Source organism: Lytechinus pictus, chromosome 14 (assembly GCF_037042905.1).
Source record: "Lytechinus pictus isolate F3 Inbred chromosome 14, Lp3.0, whole genome shotgun sequence".
In the NCBI taxonomy this organism is placed as follows: domain Eukaryota; kingdom Metazoa; phylum Echinodermata; class Echinoidea; order Temnopleuroida; family Toxopneustidae; genus Lytechinus; species Lytechinus pictus.
Genome location: NC_087258.1, coordinates 28256305 through 28275351, shown reverse-complemented (window position 1 = coordinate 28275351; position 19047 = coordinate 28256305). Strand labels below are relative to the sequence as shown.

At 35.0% G+C, this 19047-nt stretch overlaps 1 protein-coding gene across 3 annotated transcripts in view; it reads left to right on the top strand.

Moving 5' to 3' along the window:
• LOC129276373 (TELO2-interacting protein 1 homolog) overlaps positions 1-19047 on the top strand; it is a 56539-nt gene that overhangs the window by 11779 nt on the left and 25713 nt on the right. For all 3 annotated transcript variants that reach the window (XM_064109414.1, XM_064109415.1, XM_064109413.1), the window contains 9 exons: positions 446-654; positions 1112-1168; positions 5070-5186; positions 6940-7044; positions 12485-12668; positions 13518-13707; positions 15844-15929; positions 17390-17440; positions 18660-18782. In XM_064109414.1, coding sequence (XP_063965484.1) covers positions 446-654; positions 1112-1168; positions 5070-5186; positions 6940-7044; positions 12485-12668; positions 13518-13707; positions 15844-15929; positions 17390-17440; positions 18660-18782 — 1122 coding nt within the window. The remainder of the gene's footprint in view (positions 1-445; positions 655-1111; positions 1169-5069; positions 5187-6939; positions 7045-12484; positions 12669-13517; positions 13708-15843; positions 15930-17389; positions 17441-18659; positions 18783-19047) is intronic.

Sequence of the window (19047 nt, the reverse complement as noted above, 5' to 3'; positions counted from 1 at the left end):
TGTACATGTATTTGATTATTTGTGGTGGTGTTTTGTTTTGTTTTTTTACTAATTTTTCATTAATATAATCATAATTATCTTCATTATATTGTTATGAGAATAATTACTATTTGTTAAAGAGTATTACCAGTTGTGGTAATGATTTAAAAACAAATTTGTGCAGAATCCAACAAAGTGACCACCCAAAGTGTCTGCATGCATAAAAAGTTAACAAATTAAGTGCCAAAGAAATGTGAAATAAACTGAGAAATTTGATAGTGAAATCAGTATGACATTCCATGTAGATGTCATTTCTTTTTTCTAAGCAATAATAATGAGAAAGTTTAGTGTACATAAGTGTACAAGATCTAGATTGATATAGTGGCAATTTATCTTGGTTTTGCAGACCTTCTCATTGATCTTGTGTTTACTGAAACTATTTCAATTTATCTTTGTTTTGCTGTAGGTCTATGTCATGCAGTTTGGGTAAGCTGTTAGAGGTATTAGTCATGTTAGCCCAAGACACATATGATGAGGTATCTATACCTAGTCAGGTCATACTCAGGTCATTAGCTAAGGAATCATGGAGTGCTGAGAGCAAAATGCTTTGTGAATTACTTGAGGATAACCTTCATCTTCTCATCACTCAACTCCCAAGGATTATCAGAATAACCGGTAAGATACTATAACCAAACACTTAAGATACTATAACCAAACACTACTAACAGTAATAGTAACTGGATTTATGTAGCGCTTTTTGCCTGAGGATACAAATCGTAAATATACATGTACATGTATTATTTACATAACCTAGGTCTAGTGTGGCACAGTTGTGGCCCAATGTCTTTCTGAAGTTAATTTGCCACGTCTGAGATTTGTACCTTGATTGGTTTCACCACTAGTGTAAGGGGAGGGGGGACTCATGAACCGGTGATTGACTGAGAGATGGGGGATGGACATGTAGCACCCTAAGGCATGAACCATTATGAGGTGTATATCATATTATTAGCAGACCACTATCTAGTGTGACATGATTTTGTGAACCCTTTATTATGATAATAAGTCATTTCTTAGAAAATTGTGTAATACAAGTTTTTTTTATCATTCAATCCTAATAATTGACTGGTGACAGATGATGACGAGAAATTATCGAAAGTAAAAGCCATGATTGGATATGTGAAGCTCCTTGGTAAGTATTATATTTAAGAGTGGATCACTTTAGGATATTATATGTAAGAGTGGATCACTGGAGGATATTATATGTAAGAGTGGATCACTGGAGGATATTATATGTAAGAGTGAATCACTTTAGGATATTATATGTAAGAGCGGATCACTGGAGGATATTATATGTAAGAGTGGATCACTGGAGGATATTGTATGTAAGAGTGAATCACTTTAGGATATTATATGTAAGAGTGGATCACTGGAGGATATTATATGTAAGAGTGGATCACTGGAGGATATTGTATGTAAGAGTGAATCACTTTAGGATATTATATGTAAGAGTGGATCACTGGAGGGTATCATATGTAAGAGTGGATCACTTTTGGATATTATATGTAAGAGTGGATCACTGGAGGATATCATATGTAAAAGTGGATCACTGGAGGATATCATATGTACAGTAAGAGTGGATCACTGGAGGATATCATATGTAAGAGTGGATCACTTTTGGATATTATATGTAAGAGTGAATCACTTTAGGATATTATATGTAAGAGTGGATCACTGGAGGATATTATATGTAAGAGTGGATCACTGAAGGATATTGTATGTAAGAGTGAATCACTTTAGGATATTATATGTAAGAGTGGATCACTGGAGGGTATCATATGTAAGAGTGGATCACTTTTGGATATTATATGTAAGAGTGGATCACTGGAGGATATCATACGTAAAAGTGGATCACTGGAGGATATCATATGTAAGAGTGGATCACTGGAGGGTATTATATGTGAGAGTGGATCACTGGAGGATATCATATGTACAGTAAGAGTGGATCACTGGAGGATATCATATGTTAGTGTAGATCACTGGAGGATATCATATGTAAGGGTGGATCACTGGAGGATATCATATGTACAGTAAGAGTGGATCACTGGAGGATATCATATGTAAGAGTGGATCACTGGAGAGTATTATATGTAAGAGTGGATCACTGGCAAGCCTTGAAATAAACGGGCGCTGAGCGCAAATTCGCGCTCATAAAGCCATCAATTGCGCCCATAAAGCCCCCAAATCATCAAAATTTTCACGACCGGGCGCAAATATTTTCAAGGTAACTGCGCCCGCCGTGAGTGAGCAGTGAAGCCATATCATACATGTAATTTAAATATCTGAAAGCCAAAATCAAGTAACTTTCAATTTACGATAAGCACAGTTTCAAATTGCCAAGTGCATCTTTTTTTCTGTACCATAAAAAGTGAGCTACGTCCGTCTTTTTTTTCTGTAATACATGTGTGCGTGTGCTTCCGGTAGTGGTAACAGTTTTTCCGTACTTCACCATGTGCAATTTCTAATGCACACATTTCCAGTTGGGATATCACAATTCTGTGATATAGTAATTCGAATTTGCACAGGAGATAAATCCCTGTTCACAGCACATACGATGTGCGAGTCTTTTATCCTCACAGTCGCCGACTTTGCTTGTCAAAACGGAGCCTTAATAATCCAAAATCACTTAGCTTATAGTTGTGAATCATAGCTTTTTAATTTCTTTCTTAGAGAGGGGTAAATATCAGACAATAAATCATCAAACAAAGCTCCATCTAAAAAAAAAATTTGGAGGACGCCGTGCACTTGAGTGTAGCTTGCATGCTGTTAGCTAGCCAGTTTGAGCTCATGTTCTCTGCCAGAGCTCTGGGTGAGAATTCTATCAGTAATGGCCTAAGTGATGGTGATTTTCCGTTTCAGATAGAGTTTAGATTCCATGTTAATTTTTGAAAACTGTCAAAAACTTTATGATTTCTACATTGTGATGAATATTTAAGTTATTAATGAATACATTTTCACCGAATTTAGACTCTCCCAGAATGAAAGGCATTTTCTGTGGAGATCTGCGTTTTCAAATAACTTGTGAAAAACTTAAGGTACATGAACCTACAATACATGTACATAGCCTCTGGCTACGTGCTGGAATTTGAATAGACTGAGTTAGATATTGATTTCATTTCTTCATTTCTTTAACATAATTTATATGCAATCCAAGTGCACCTCACAGTCACAATCACACACAAACACTCACCCACACCTGTGATTCTAACCATGAAAAAAAACCTTAAAAACTATTTATTTTTTTCTAAATTTATTATTATTTGATCTGAATTCTCTCTTTCTCCATCTCTCTCTTTTTTTATATTTTTATTTTATTCATTTATTTAGATTTTTTTTTGTTTTTGGGGGGGGTAAATTGTTCGTCGTTCATTGTAGATGAAAAATAAATAAGCCCATGTGTGTGTGTTTGTAAAGGGGATGTGGAGTGAGGGTGTCAAAACACACTTAAACATTTAAATCTGATTTCTTAAATGTTTGAATAAGCCTATTACTTAGCATGCTATTCATGTACTAATTAGAAAATTGCAGGAGCTGCGCTTACTATAAACAAATTTGCAGTGTGGTTCACCGTTATATATATATTTTTTTAATTGCCCCTGGTTCCAGAAAAATGCCCCCGGTTCCTGTAAAAAGCCCATGAGCCGGGGGCAATTTTTTTTGAAAAATTGCCCCTGGTCTGCAGCTGCTTATTTCAAGGCTTGATCACTGGAGGATATTATATGTAAGAGTGGATCACTGAAAGATAATATATGTAAAGACCAGCGCACACATTGCGATGCAATTGCAACAAGATCAGATTGCAACAAGTTTCCGATCCCATCTCAGTGCAATTGCACCGCAGGCCATCACACACATTGTAATATCTACATGTATGCAATGCACTGTATTTCCATTGTGCCTCTTCTTTTGCATGTATATTGTCTGTGCTGCTTGCTGTGCAGAAAGTTTGCCATGACCTCATTGTCAAGGACAAATCTAATTTGGTGAAATTACCAAAATCATAGAAAAATGGCAGGATGATTTGGCATGTCAATTGTCCAAGATTTGGTCTGCAATTCTTCTGCAACAAATTGCATTGCAGGTTGGCGCACACTGCGAGTTTTTTGTGAGTTGATCTTAGTGCAATTGTGTCGCATAGTGTGTGTTGGGCTTAACCCTACATGTATCTACATGTAGGCCGGGGTATTTTGGGAGTTCATATGGCTGGGGGGGGGGCCTCCCAGGCCCCCCTTAAGATCTCGGCCGTTGGCCGCGCGATCGCGCCAAAAATTGGCATGCAGGTTGTCTGGGACATAATCTACAAAACTGTATAGTAATTTATTTCATGCAAATTGCTTTTAAGTGATTATGCTAATTTATGCGTAATTAGTATGCAAAATCATACTTTTCCCTCCAACTCCCTAAATAAAGCTCCAAATGTTCTAATATTTGGTTTGGAAACTCTTTGTGGTGTTCTTAGCAAGTGTACATGAAAAAAATTGCGATATCAGATCAATTTCTTATGTATTATATTGTTTCTTCTAATTTCTTATGTATTTCTTTGTTTTTTGGACCTTTTGTTTTTCATTGTTTTTCAATGAAATTTGTTTAGGACTCTTCTGAGATCATAAACAGCATAAAATAAATACATTTGGACCAGCAAAACTAAAAATAATCATACATTTATGATTTTTGGTTGAAAAACAATTTGCATTGACTTTGTACAGGAAATCACGTTTTTGAGAAATTTTTGGTCTGACATGCACTTACATATTGTTGCGTAATTTCGGAACCACGTACCCAGGTGACGCAAAACTGGTCTCAAAAGTTGCGCAAGACTTGAAAGTAAAAAGTCAGCGAGCGGCGCGGTCAAAAAATTTAGCGCGGCAAAAATATTGCGTGAATCGTTGAGGGGGGCCTGGATAGGGTTAAGAGTGGATTACTAGAGGCTCTTACATCCCTTCAAGGGGTGTAGGCTATGAATGAATTATGATTGAAGTCACTATTCTAAGATGATTTTGTGACATTCTTCATGATATTTTGATTTTGTTCAGGTGATCGTTTGGACTTGCTTCTCAACTCAGCTCATCATCTTAAGAGATTATCCCTTGCTTTATTACAAGCTTTACAACTCAATATTAGAGATACAGGAATCTTAGAAACCACAACAGGTACTCATCACCATCCACTTTCATAATTTCTATTGTAAATAACTGTCAATGTATTCTGAATCTGGGTCAAAGAAAAATGTTGAGAGTTAAGTTACAACCTTTGAATATTCCCTTTAATTTTCATGGTGTTTTGTATTACAAAACAAGCCCTCAATAGACTATACTTTATATAATATATCTGTAATTACGCACTTTTTGTTAGGTTATGGTAAGGCATTGGAAATAAGTATTTTACACCTTGGAAAGATTATAGTCAAGGATAATTGTTAAACTCTGGCAAACTTTCACCAATCAGCGTTGTTATATCGGTGACATGGCATTTGCGCCTGAAACAATTTCTCTGGGCTTTATTTAATCTAAGATTTAGGGTTAGGTTTAGGATGAGGTAAAGGGTTAAACCCAGGATTGATGTTACTCATTCAAATAGTGTGTGGAATTTATAGCAGAGCAATTTGTCGCTGGTACAATGTCATAGATCCATTATAGCAGGGTCATAAAACAAACTTCATCAATTGATCATTACATTATGTGTAATCAATTGTACAGATCAGCTCAATCAATCATGGTTTACATGTATGTTACTGGGACACTGTACAATCTAGATATCTTTACCTTTTGATATTTTCATTATCCCATATGGTTTTTGTCTCGCTTGCATAGCAGAGTGAGACTATTATACCTTGGTCACATTTGTTCTATAGCGGCCGTACGGCGAGTCGAAAACAGCCGTTTTATTCATTTTTTTCAAACCACTTATATGTTGCTGGTGCAAAGAAATGTTAAAACGGCTGTTTTCGACTTGCTGTACGGCCACTGTAGAGCAAATGTAACCGAGGTATAAGGCGCCGCTTTTATGAGGACGGCAGCATCATCAACATTCAAATCTTAACCAAGGTCAAGTTTTTGAAATGTCATCATAACTTACAAAGTATATGGACCTAGTTCATGAAACTTGGACATAAGGGTAATCAAGTATTACTGAACATCCTGCCCGAGTTTCAGGTCACATGACCAAGGTCAATGAACTCAGACCATATTGGGGGAATCAACATTGAAATCTTAACCAAAGTTATTATTTTGAAATGTGGTCATAACTTTGAAAGTTTATGATTCTTGTTCATGAAACTTGGACATAAGGATAATAGTGTAATCACTGAACATGCTACGTGAGTATCAGGTCACCTGACCAAGGTCAAAGGTCAGACTTTGGCCATGTTGTGGTATTTGTTGAATTGCCATCATAACTTTGAAAGTTTATGGATCTAGTTAATGAAACTTGGATATAAGAGCAATCAAGTATCATTGAACACCTTGCATGAGTTTCAGGTCACATGACCAAGGTCATAGGTCACTTAGGGTCAATAAACATAGTACATGTATACATTTTTTTTGGAATAATTATTCAAATATTGTTTTATCAGAGTCAGCACTGCTGCTCTATTGCATTGCGTAATGCAGGTGAGACTGCCAGAGGCGTTCCACTTGCTTATGAAAGAAGGTCAGGTTTTCAATCCTCTTTTTCTACAAGTACTATATTTTAGATATACTTCTGTCGAGTTTGTGTAGAGATATGCATACTATAGAGGAAAAAAATCAAGGAACCAAATCAAGTTTTAAAAATGTATTGATTGCTCATGGTTTTTATTAGATTCCAGGTCTTACGTTAGAAGAAGAGATTACAATGTTAGAGTTCAAGTTGTGATTTAAATGTTTGTAATTTATATTACAAATTTTTCTTTTTCATTCATTTTAGAACTCAGTGAAGTGAGGAGAAGTCATTTAAGAAATTTCACACATTTCTCAGACAATGAGATCTATGAAGGTATATCTTATCTCTGCCAACTTCTAGGCCGCTATGGTGAGTTATATTTACTCTGTTCAATTGCTCTGCCACCAGTCCAATTAAATCACAAGCAAACTATCTAATAATGATAATAATAATAATTTTATAATGCACCAAATCCACTTTTTACAGTGCTCAAGGTGTAATTCAATTCAAGAGTTCTTTATTCGCTTTAAAAAGCACATATAAAAAATTTAAAAAAAATAAAAATAAAAAATAAAAAATAAAAAATAAAAAATGAAAAAATTAAAATAAAAAAATATATATACAATATATTCTACAAATAGACACATTCACAATATATGTAAAGACAAAAAAAAAAAAACATCAACAACAAAATACATGTATAACAGGGTAAGATCAGAGTGTGCATAAATACGAGATAATTTCCTCGCACTCCTCTCGGTTAAGGAAACCCTTACATAAATAATCATCCCTCGAGTTGATCAATTCCTTTACTTGTTCAACTATGCGTATTGTCTCATCATTCACTTGGCATTGCACAGCCCACTGCTTTTGAATTTCATTGTTATCCATGAAGTACTTATCATTCAAGAATCTTATGTTACCTCCCAACACAGAATGAGCTCCATACCTGGCCATTCCTGCTATATGTGCCACTGTATAATTTTTGGAATTCATAGCTTTCACAACAAAAGATAAACATCTTTTTGCAAACCATAACTCTGGATCCATAACACCTGCTAAATAAGGCAAAAGATGACAGTGTGTCTGCCATGGAATTTTCCAAACCCTTCTTATTGCAACCCGCCATTGTCTACAAATATTATCAAAACATTTATCAAACAGAGGATATAACTGTGAGCCATAGAAACTCGAACAATATTTATGAAACAATATATTTCTTATGTGAGAGTTAGCATATTTGAAATTAAACAAAAACATATTACATTGTCGATTGAAATCTCCAACACACTTTGAGATATCAAAATCATTTATATTCTTAGAAATATCATTCCCTAGATGAGTTACTTTTGATGCAATATCAATATGTCTTCCATTTATCGTGATTCCTGGATCCATAACTGGTTTACCATTACAGCTGAAAACTATTAACTGACTCTTTTCAGGGTTAAACAGAATATCAAATTTAATGGCATAATCTAAACAAGTTTTAATCATTTCTTGAAGAGCAGTCACGCTAGGTGACAGCAGTGTCAAGTCATCTGCATAACCAAATGCTCCTGCAAAGACATTGCCCATAAAGCACCCTATCCCATTGTCACATAACTCTTCTATCAGCCCATCTAGATACAAAGAGAACATGCAAGGAGAGATAACTCCACCCTGTTTAACACCATTTTTAACTGTAAAATAATCAGAATATGCATTGTTCCATTTCAACCTTAGCCTTTGATTCTTATACATATTAAGCAATAGCCTGCATATCATTGGGCAGACCCCTTTGCTCAGCATAATGTCAAACAATTTCACATAATTAACTCTATCAAATGCTTTACTAGCATCTAGCAATAATCCATACACATTACTCCCTTCATGATTAAAGTACGATACAGTTTCTTTAACCATAGCAGTACATAGTGTAGTTGATAACCCTGCTTTGAATCCAAACTGTAGGTCATTAGTCTGCAAGTTCCCTTCTTCCCTTTTCATAAATACATAATCCAAAACTTTACCAATGATACTACCAAGTGTTATTGCACGAAAGTTTCCTGAATCGCCCAAATTTTTCCAACGACCTTTAGGTATTGGTACCATTGTACTTTTGAGCATACCATCTGGCGACACTCCATGCCATAACATGGCAGTAAAAAGCATTGCTAAATATCCACTGATTATTTTCTTTCCATGTATAATATGATCAGACATCACACCTGTTACACCATCACTTTTGGAATGATTTAACCTAAGTATTGCTCTAGATACTTCATCTCCTCCTATAACATGGTCATTCTGTAAACACTCATTACATTCACATTTCTCCTGTGTAGTGGAGTTTATGTGATTCAATAACGTTTCCATATTTCCTTCATCATATCCAATACTTTGATATATCCTTCCAAATTTCCATGCAAACAACTCTGCTATATTTTCTTCCCCCTGAACACCATCCACTCTGTTTGGGTAACCCTTAGGCTTTTTTGAAAGTTTCTTCACCTCTTTCCAAAAATGTCTGCTATTCTTCTCTTTTAATGCATTTGCCATTTTATCACATCTAACTGACATAGATTTGTTCAGCATCAATTTCAAAGCTTTATGATACTCAGACCTAGTTTTCTTTCTTAATCCATACAGTAATCCCTGAGATGGACGATCATTTTCAACCCATATCTTATGCCAAAATAATGCACTCCTAAAATAGGCCTCAACATGATCATTCCACCCAGGCACCACTTTACACTGTTGAGAACTGTGACTTGAAATCATAGCATCTGCACTACTCAGTAAAGCAATGATAATATCATCATGAAATACATTAATGAGGTCATGATGTTTTCTACATAACCTGTCCCTACATTGAATGGCTGAAACAGGGATTTTAATTTGCCTGAAATTTTCTTCCAGTTTTTGTTTATACAACTCCAAATCTTTTGATGATGCAAACTTCCAGTTTACTTTCCCTTCCCTTTCCTTTGATTCTGTTTCCTGATCAATTTCTGTTATCTTTATATCTAGCACACTCTTGACTGCCAGATGATCTGAGAAATTGTGAACACTGTCAATTGTTTCATACCCATGTAGTGCCTCAACTAGATTTTCCGATAACATACAGTGATCAATTAGAGATCTTACACCACTACCCTTGCTACAGAACGTATAATCAAAATTACAACAAGGATCATTTTGACATAAGTAAAAAGAATTCTGGCCCAAAAATTGCAAAAGTGTCGTAGCTTGGTGAGAGTCTCGAGAGATATCTGTATTAAAATCACCACATACACATACATAATCATTGGGGGTTCCTTGTAATATTGAGTCAAGCTCATTTAACGTGATCTTGTATTCATCCAAATTTCCATTCAGACACCTATCATCACAAGGCATGTATACACAACATATTAAAAGCATTTTCCCGTCATCTAGAGTAACTCTTACAGCTGTTAACCTCGAAGATTCTAAAACAACAGGTTCCACATTGAGTTTTAAGTCACGTTTCCATAAGATTGCACATCCCCCATGAGGTCTCCCTTTTAGCAAAACATCTTCTTTCATTGCACTAACCCCATGTTTTCCTATTCCATTTTGCAATTTATCAAACCATCCAAACTGTGACTTACACAACCCATGTTCTTGTAACAGTAAAAAATCAGCTAAGCCAAAAAGCTCCTGTAAAAAAGGTAATTTTGCATCATTCGCACATTGTGTGTTATAAGAGATAATTGAAATGTTATGCAGCATGTTCATCGTTCTGATTTCTTCTCCTCCACCACCTTTGAACACACACACCATAAGGCCATATATCTCCGACCATTACTTTGTCTTTCTCAATAACGGGCACAGTGAGTTTATATGAACAGTATGCAGCATTCGGATTGGATACACACTGAATTTCAGCTGAAATAACACCTTGACCCGTTATATATTCCAACAATGAAAGAAGAAATAAAAAGAAAGATGGAGTGTTCTTTTAATTGACTAGGATTTGGTCTGGGTCTTTTTATGAAAAATCCTGCCACTGGACACTCAGCACTCTGGGAGTTGTTATAATATGAACCATATCTGTTTTTACTGATTTTCTGTTGTATTGAATTCCATTGTATTTTTATTGTTATTAAATGAATAATAACGATAAGGTAACTATACACAACAAAATAGGTAAGTCCCCCCTAAATCAAAATGCTGTAACTTTTGAACAGAATAATTTTGAGATGTAATATTTCTTAGGAAGTTTTCTACACTCATTACGCAACTCCTGGGATAAAATGAGATTGATCAGTTGAGTCATGCATGAGTAATCAAAGATTTAATTAAAAATGAAAATTTTTTAAAGTTACAAGAGTCATTTTTCAGATTGTGTAAATACAAAGGTGGGCGAAGGTTATTTTTTGGTGAATGTTATGGTGCTAATGCTGTTTTGTTATCCATCATCTAGCCACTCCACACAAACTTTGGGTAACACATTTCATGGTTGAGTGAGCACAATTTTTTGTGACGTATCATCATAGGGGTTTATGAATTATGATAGTATCTTTAACTTAAAAAAAACATGTTAAAATTGAAAAATGTTAGTGGCTCCCCCCCCCCCATTTCTCGGGGCCCCCTCCCCATTTTCAAATTCTGGATCCACCACTGAGTAGTCCATAAATTCAATTAAGTCACATTTGACACTGAATTTGCCCCTATTATTCACTTTATATTTATTACCCCTCAAAATTAGTCTGTGACATTGAAAATGCCATTTTCCCCCTTTGATGCATGCTCACTTATCTATGAACAAACAAATTTATTTCATTTTTGCACAGAATTCTGCCCATAGGTTGATCAACATTACTGCCAAAAAAAAAAGTTCTACCATTTTGAATAAGGGGTTACTTATTCTTAAACATATGCACCTATAGTGTACACAATGTCTAATGGAGAGGAAATTAGAATTTTAACAAAAGTGAAATGACGATGGAGGGTGTTTGTTACTTCTGCCAACAGATTTTTAAAGAAACTTCGAGTGACACTATACAAAAGGCGCGCACACCAAAATAATCATTCGATACGGCACAGAGTGGGGCCAGGGCCTTGAACTTTCTTTTCATTTGCATTATTTTCAAATATTGTGTGCTCACTGAAGCATTAGAGATCAGGATTTTCATAAAAATCAAATCAAATGAACTATGCAAGGAGGTTTGTGACAGATATCCATTGTTAGCAATTGTATTTTTTCCAGTAACTTAAAAAAGAGATATTCACATTCCACATGTTCACTCAAACGTGAATGTTTAATTAAATGCCTTTGAATCATTAAAACATGTTGATTGGTCATAGACATAACAAAAAAAAGTTGATAAGATAATTTCAGTTCCCAAAAAGAAACTATACTTGCCTATGGTATTTGAAAATCATATTTTTTGTTTTCATTAAATGTTCATAGAACCGTGAAATGATGAATATTGTTGAAAAAACTCTTCCCAAAAATAAATGTCATCATATTCAATTATTTTTATCGACAGAAATGTGTAAAAAAAATCTAATTATAGGAAATTTTGACTTGTGTTTATTCAACCTTGAAATTAATTTTTGAAAAGTTGTATCATCTTTTAGAAAGTAGCTTTTACAGGTCTTCTGACAATATTTCATGATGAGGATATGGAATTCGTTCCGACAGAATGGAATCAAAGTCATGATATTTGGCTTGTGACTTTAAAAAGTGACAATTTTGCCTTCTGGCGGTTCTCACTGAACCATGAAATTATGGTTTGGAAATTATGGTGGTTTTTTTAAGGGGTGACTTACTTTTTTTGTTGTGTATATATGTTAACAGGGAATGTGTCTCTTCTGATTGATAACTTCTTGACATATTTCCATGAGAATCCATCATATATGAAAGAATCAACTATGATCATGAATGAGATCATGAAAGGAACTCTACTTACTGCTACCAATCATCAACTATCTATCTGGCAAGAGAAGGAAACAAACCAAGATGAATTGAAATCAATAGTCAGGTAACTACATTTCAAAAACAGATTTAAAGTTTTATTTTAATAACAGAGGTCTCATAGCTTCACATAATAATTACATATATACAAAATTTATAAAGCACTTTATACAAAAGTTTCTAAGTGCTAAGAAAAGAAAAGGAAAGAAATGAGAATATACAAGTAATTTATGGAAGTAACTACTAAGACTACAAAAGTGAAAACATGTAAATTAATTAGAAATATACAACTTGCATACAATGTCAGTCAATTCAAATAATCTTGAAAATTAAAACATATACTAGTACTAAAGTACAATATGATTTACAATGCAAATTAACTGAGGGGTATAATTTCATACAAAACACAATGGAAGGGAATGATTGGATGGTGAAACTCCTGTTAGGGATCTTGTGAGTTTTATGCTATTAGTTGTTGAATGACACTCTCTTGCTCTCATTCTGATACCCTGCAAACTCGACGAATTGATATTGAAGACAACAGGTATGAATTCAAAAATTTTCCCAGTTTTTGCAAGTGAGGCTGAGATGAAACTTTGACTGGTGCTTGATCAGCTGTGTGATTTCTTTGCCAGTGGACATGGTCACTTTTGTAGGCTCTTGTAATGAATTCAAGGCTGATAAGGTTGTGTTTGCTGACTGTTTCTATTTCCTTTAACCATTTGCCAAAAATGGAATCTGTACCTGTTATCTTTCAAATTAATGCAGTGAGTCATGCATGATGTCAGATACACTAGTATACTGTATCAATGAAAAGCTGGGGGATGCTTTTTCATATTATGGTCAATAAGAGTTGCAATTTTTAATAATCTCTGAATATTTTCCTCTGAATTTGGTTTATCTTGATATTTGACAGCTTGTTACTTGATGAGTACTTGTCGTCTTCTTGCTGGGATGTTCCTACTTGCCAATCATCATCGTCATGGCAACCTGCTACTAATTTGATAGTGAGCCGTTCATCTAAGGATTCCTTGAGTGTGTCCCAGATGAATCATAATACTCTTCTCAAATGTCTTCTTTTGGATGGTATCGCAGTCTGTGCTCAGGTAAACATTGAACTCTCTCCTTTATTTATTATCATTATTAAAGGTCAAGTCCACCCCAGAAAAATGTTGATTTGAATAAATAGAGAAAAATCAAACTAGCACAACACTGAAAATTTCATCATAATTGGATGTAAAATAAGAAAGTTATGACATTTTAAAGTTTCTACTATTTTTCACAAAACAGTGATATGCACAACTGAGTGGCATGCAAATGAGATAGTCGATGATGTCCCTCACTCACTATTTCTTTTGTTTTTTATTGTTTGAATTATACAATATTTCATTTTTTACAAATTTGACAATAAGGACCAACTTGACTGAATCATATAGTATTAAAAAATGCTAATTCTACATGTTCAGGGAGGAATTAATCGTTGTTTCACTTGGCAATGAGGAGAAAATTAGAATATTTCATATAATACAATACAAAAGAAATAGTGAGTGGATGACGTCATCAGTCTCCTCATTTGCATACAGACCAGGATGTGCATATAACTGTTTTGTGAAATTAATCTAAACTTTAAAATGTCATAACTTTTTTATTTTACATCCGATTTTGATGTAATTTTCAGTGTTATGTTTGTTGGATATTTCTCTTTTTATTCAAATCAACTTTTTGTTGGAGTGGACTTGTCCTTTAAATATCATCCATGCTCTGATACCTTCTAGACTGGACTTCTGCAACTGTCTCCTTTTTGGTTAACCATCATCAGCCATCAAATGGCTCTAGGCTGTCCAGAATGCTACGGCCCGCCTGCTTAAAGGCATTAGAAAGTTCAATCGCATCTCGCTAACGCTTCGAGAGCTTCACTTACCCAGCACAATGCAGAGTGCAGTGTAGCTGCTTTATAAAGCTCTCTATAACTTGGCCCCAGGTTATGTAACATTTTATAATGAGTGTAAGTCAGCTGCGGCCTTGACTTCATTCTGCAGGACTTATTCTTCAAGTGCTCAGTAGTACAGTATCCGTCTAAAAACTTACATTGATAAAGCATTTTCATCAGTTGCTCGTCGTCTTTGGAATTATCTACCAATCCAACTTTGTTATTGTCACAACATTGAGACCTTCAAATCCGAACTAAAGACTTATCTGTTCCAGCAACTCTGTAAATAATGTGTGACATATTCAGGAGCCAGTGCCTTTGAGTGTTGTCTACAGATAAATGGCGCTATAAAAATGTTGTTCATCTTAATCATCATCATCATCATCATTATTATTACTATTATTGCTGTTGTTGTTGTTGTTGTTAGTAGTAGTAGTAGTAGTAGTTATAGGCAAAAATACTACAAGGGGAAGATCGGACTGTACATAGACTGCGCAATGAAACGCTTGGGAAGAGCGCCCTACAGTGTAAGTGAGTTACTTGAGTATAAAGTAACAACCTTTTTTTTATTTTTGCGTATCGCGATCTGGTTGTGTACAAAACATACAAGAGAAATTGTGAAGGGATGAAGGAGAGATGATTTTTACATTTTGTAATTTTTTTTCTTCAAAATTTTTTTTCTTGAATTAAAGATGAATATATTTCAGAGGTTTCTGGGTAAGAAAAGGTGGAATTATTCCCATACGCCGCCCTTGAGCTCTCTCCAAAATCCCCTTTCTCATTTCCCCCATATGTTGTATTATACAAAGCAGCGTGCCGATGTGCGATGGTTTACTTACTCAACGCTAGTGGGCGTCCTACCCCACAAGCTTTTATCAAGCGTTTCAAAAAATCGCCAAAGTGTCCGATCTTCCCCTTGTAGTATCTTTGTTATAGGTTATACATACAAAAAATATCCACTCTTGCAATATCGGATACAATAAATAATGACTAGATTGTTTTGAATGTGTACTGTTCATATGTGGCACTCGCAGACGCAAGAATTTCTACTGCTTTAAATCAGAAAAGTACCCAGTTTACAGTTGGATATGGGTGAATAGATTTGAGCAGAAGCATTATTAATAGCAGTTGCCTTAGACACCTTATTATAAGTTAAAGCGGAATCTTTCTAAAGTAATTATTGCAAGCGTTTATTTTTTATTATTATTCAGTTAGTCTTCTTAGTAAAAGTAGTAGTAGAATCATTGGTAATAGATATCTCTCTTTGATCCAATGGGTTTTACAGCTTTCTTTATTCATTCACTATTTACAGGTTTTAGGAGCTGAGTTTAATCAATTATTGATGCATTGCCTCTATCCAGTACTTGAAAGAATGGCAGATGAAAGGAGTTTGGTTTGGTTAGTCAACTCATTTACATTATCATTGAAATATGTTTTTAATACTTGTGAATTAGCAATTTTGGTGATAATAATCCGGCTATTTATAAAGCAAGAAATACTTACTTTGCACACATCTAAGCTCTTACAGATTTATTATTAATTACCAGGGCTCCGTAACACAAAGTTTTGCAATGAATTGCAACTAGAACCGCACTGATTGGCTTGCGGTCAGTATTTTAAACAGAGTGTGATGCAACGAGGATCCTGATTGGTCATTGGTATTTACCAATTGGTTGCGAACCTTTTTGTTACGGAGCTCAGGTCATTGGATTTAATCTGTACACAATGTGCACAATCCTCCACTCCCTAGGGAGTATTCCAGTCAGTCCCCACTAAGGCGCATACAGTACTTGACAAGTTACATGTGACTTTCACATCGTACTGGGTACATATTTAAAGGAGAATGAAACCCTTGAAACCAGCTGAATCCATATCAAAGAGAAAAATCAAAGAAACATATTGTTGAAAGTTTGAGGAAGATTGAATGAATAATAAGAAAGTTATGAGCATTTGAATATTGAGATCACTAATGCCATGTAGATCCTCCCATTGGCAATGCGACCGAGATCTGTGATGTCACACACGTACAACTCCCTCATTACTTTAGTACTTATTTCACTTATATTCTCACTTTTATAGAGTCTATAACAAGGTGAGGTGTTCTCTTTATGAGAGGACAAGTACAGAGGTTTCACAACATTATATCATTGATGAATCGTTTGTCATATGATTAGAATGAGCTAAAAGAGATGTTTTGGGGTATATTTTCAGTGTCCAAAAGGGGAGAGTTGTTCATCTGTGACATCAAAGATCTTGGTCGCATTGCCAACGGGAGGATCTCCATAGCATTAGTGATCTCGACATTCAAATGCTCATAACTCTTCTATTGCTAGTCCTATTTTACTCAAACTTTTGTTGATCTTATTCTTTGATTTTTCTGCTTTCACAAAAGCTAACTTGCTCCAAGAGTTTCATTCTCCTTTAACACCTGGGTGGAGAGTGGTTAAACATGGATTGATGCATTGTATGTGATATGCGAGTGAATGAATGACTCGGGGTTTGAAGAAGTGAACAGTCATCTAAGAATTATGACTTCTGGTAGTAATAATAGATTTTTTTTACCAGGTCCCTTGGAGAGGATCTAAAACTCAGTCATCTGCTTGATAAACCCTTTAAAACACAATTTGATTTCAGTATAATACATATACACTATTGCAATGTTTAATGGGTTAATAACAATCATTTGATTTCAGTATAGTTCATATTGCAATGTTTAATGGGTTAATAAGAGTCATTTGATTTCAGTATAACTCATATAGTCCTATTTCAATGGTCAATGGGTTAATAACAGTCAGTTTTATTAGCATTAGAATATCAAGTAGTAAATCATGAATGATATTGCCTTCTTCTGATTCTAGCCACCATGCCAATACAACCCTAGCCACCATCTCACAGGCCTGTACATATAGGTAAGTAATACGCTGATGTATACTCACATTCATTCAGTCAATAATCAAAATACCACCTGCTTTTCAGTCAATTATTTTAAAGGGGAAGGTAAACAAATGGCAGTATACTATAATAGGTAATGAATCTTAAAATCAATTTTGGAAGGTTTTATTTGCTGAATATTTTTATACTCCCATTCAAAAAAAGAATGAGGTATATCCATAATCAGCATACCGTTGGAAGGGAGGATGGTCTAGTGTAAATTTTGCTGATCGAACTACTTCCTTCTTTTTTTTCCCAGTGCTCACATGCACACACATTGGTCTTGGAGGGAAGACATGCCAAACATTTTCTATTTGTGTAGGTATTGCATTCCATGCCACATTGTGCAAAAAAAAAAATCAGGGTAAATTTATAATTGTTTCTCTTTGTGATTCATGCTGGATTATTAGTCACCTTCAGTAATATTTCTAATTCTTATAGACCCTCCCTTCATATTGATTGTATGAACTCAAAGATGAAAAAATTTGACCTAGAGCTGATATATTCATCTGAGAACTTGAGATGCTGTTTCATATGAATAGTCCTGTCAACAAGTCATAGGTACCTATTGGTGTGTCCCACCTGAAAGCTTCCACTCATAGGCGCAAAAAATATATATCCAGAAACGGCGTTTTGTAGAGAGCTTAAAATTATGACATGTAGTTTTAGTTTGTTTTTTTGATTTCTCAATTTATTGACATTCAATGTAATAAGCTATGAAATGAAATTATTGAAGTTCAATCGGCATGTTGGAGTACTTATTCTCTTTTCCGGGCATGTTGTAATTATCTTTGTCCTCCATAAATGGTGGTCGCCAATACTCACTATATAATACGGTTTGGGCGCAGGTGATCGTCATTTGACTTGCAATTTTTAGATTACAATGCTCCCTCTATGTCTACAAATATTGTCTTATATGATGGCCTCCTTTTTGGAAGACATTGGATGAATAAGTGGGAAGTGCCAAGAGTCAGAGCAGCATGCGTCTATTCATCTCAATATTTAGACAAGAAAATATGAGTGCAGGGAGAGCCACATATAATGGCATCCTAGCCGGATTCCTACACTGACTCATCAAACACCGCACCACCATTATTTTGTAGAAATAGCCTTGATCCTTGCAAGATTCCTGTGGGTTAGGCGTTGCTCTGAGTTTGAGTAAAAAGGTTCCTAATGTATCTTTTTTTTCTCATTCAGTTCAGTGAGTGAGCTGTTACTGATGAATGTAGACTACCTGACTGATTCTGTATCAGCTAGACTAAGACATTATGAATGGAATCCTAAAGCACCATTAGTTCTTAAGGTCACCTTGCAACACAGGTAAGTCATGTCAATGTCCTTTTTATCTTGGGTAGTAGTAAACATTTATAGGGTTAATCAATTCTTGTAGCTATGTGGAATACATTGGAGCTAGCTAGGGAGAACACTTGATCGTCATCAATGACCTTACTGACAACCAACCAAGCTATGAATCCAGTGACATGGTAATAATAATTGTGAAGCGCGTTGAGCAGCCGTAGATTGATAAAGTGCTATATAAATGCCAATTATTATTATCAACCCTACAAAACAAATACCGAAGTGT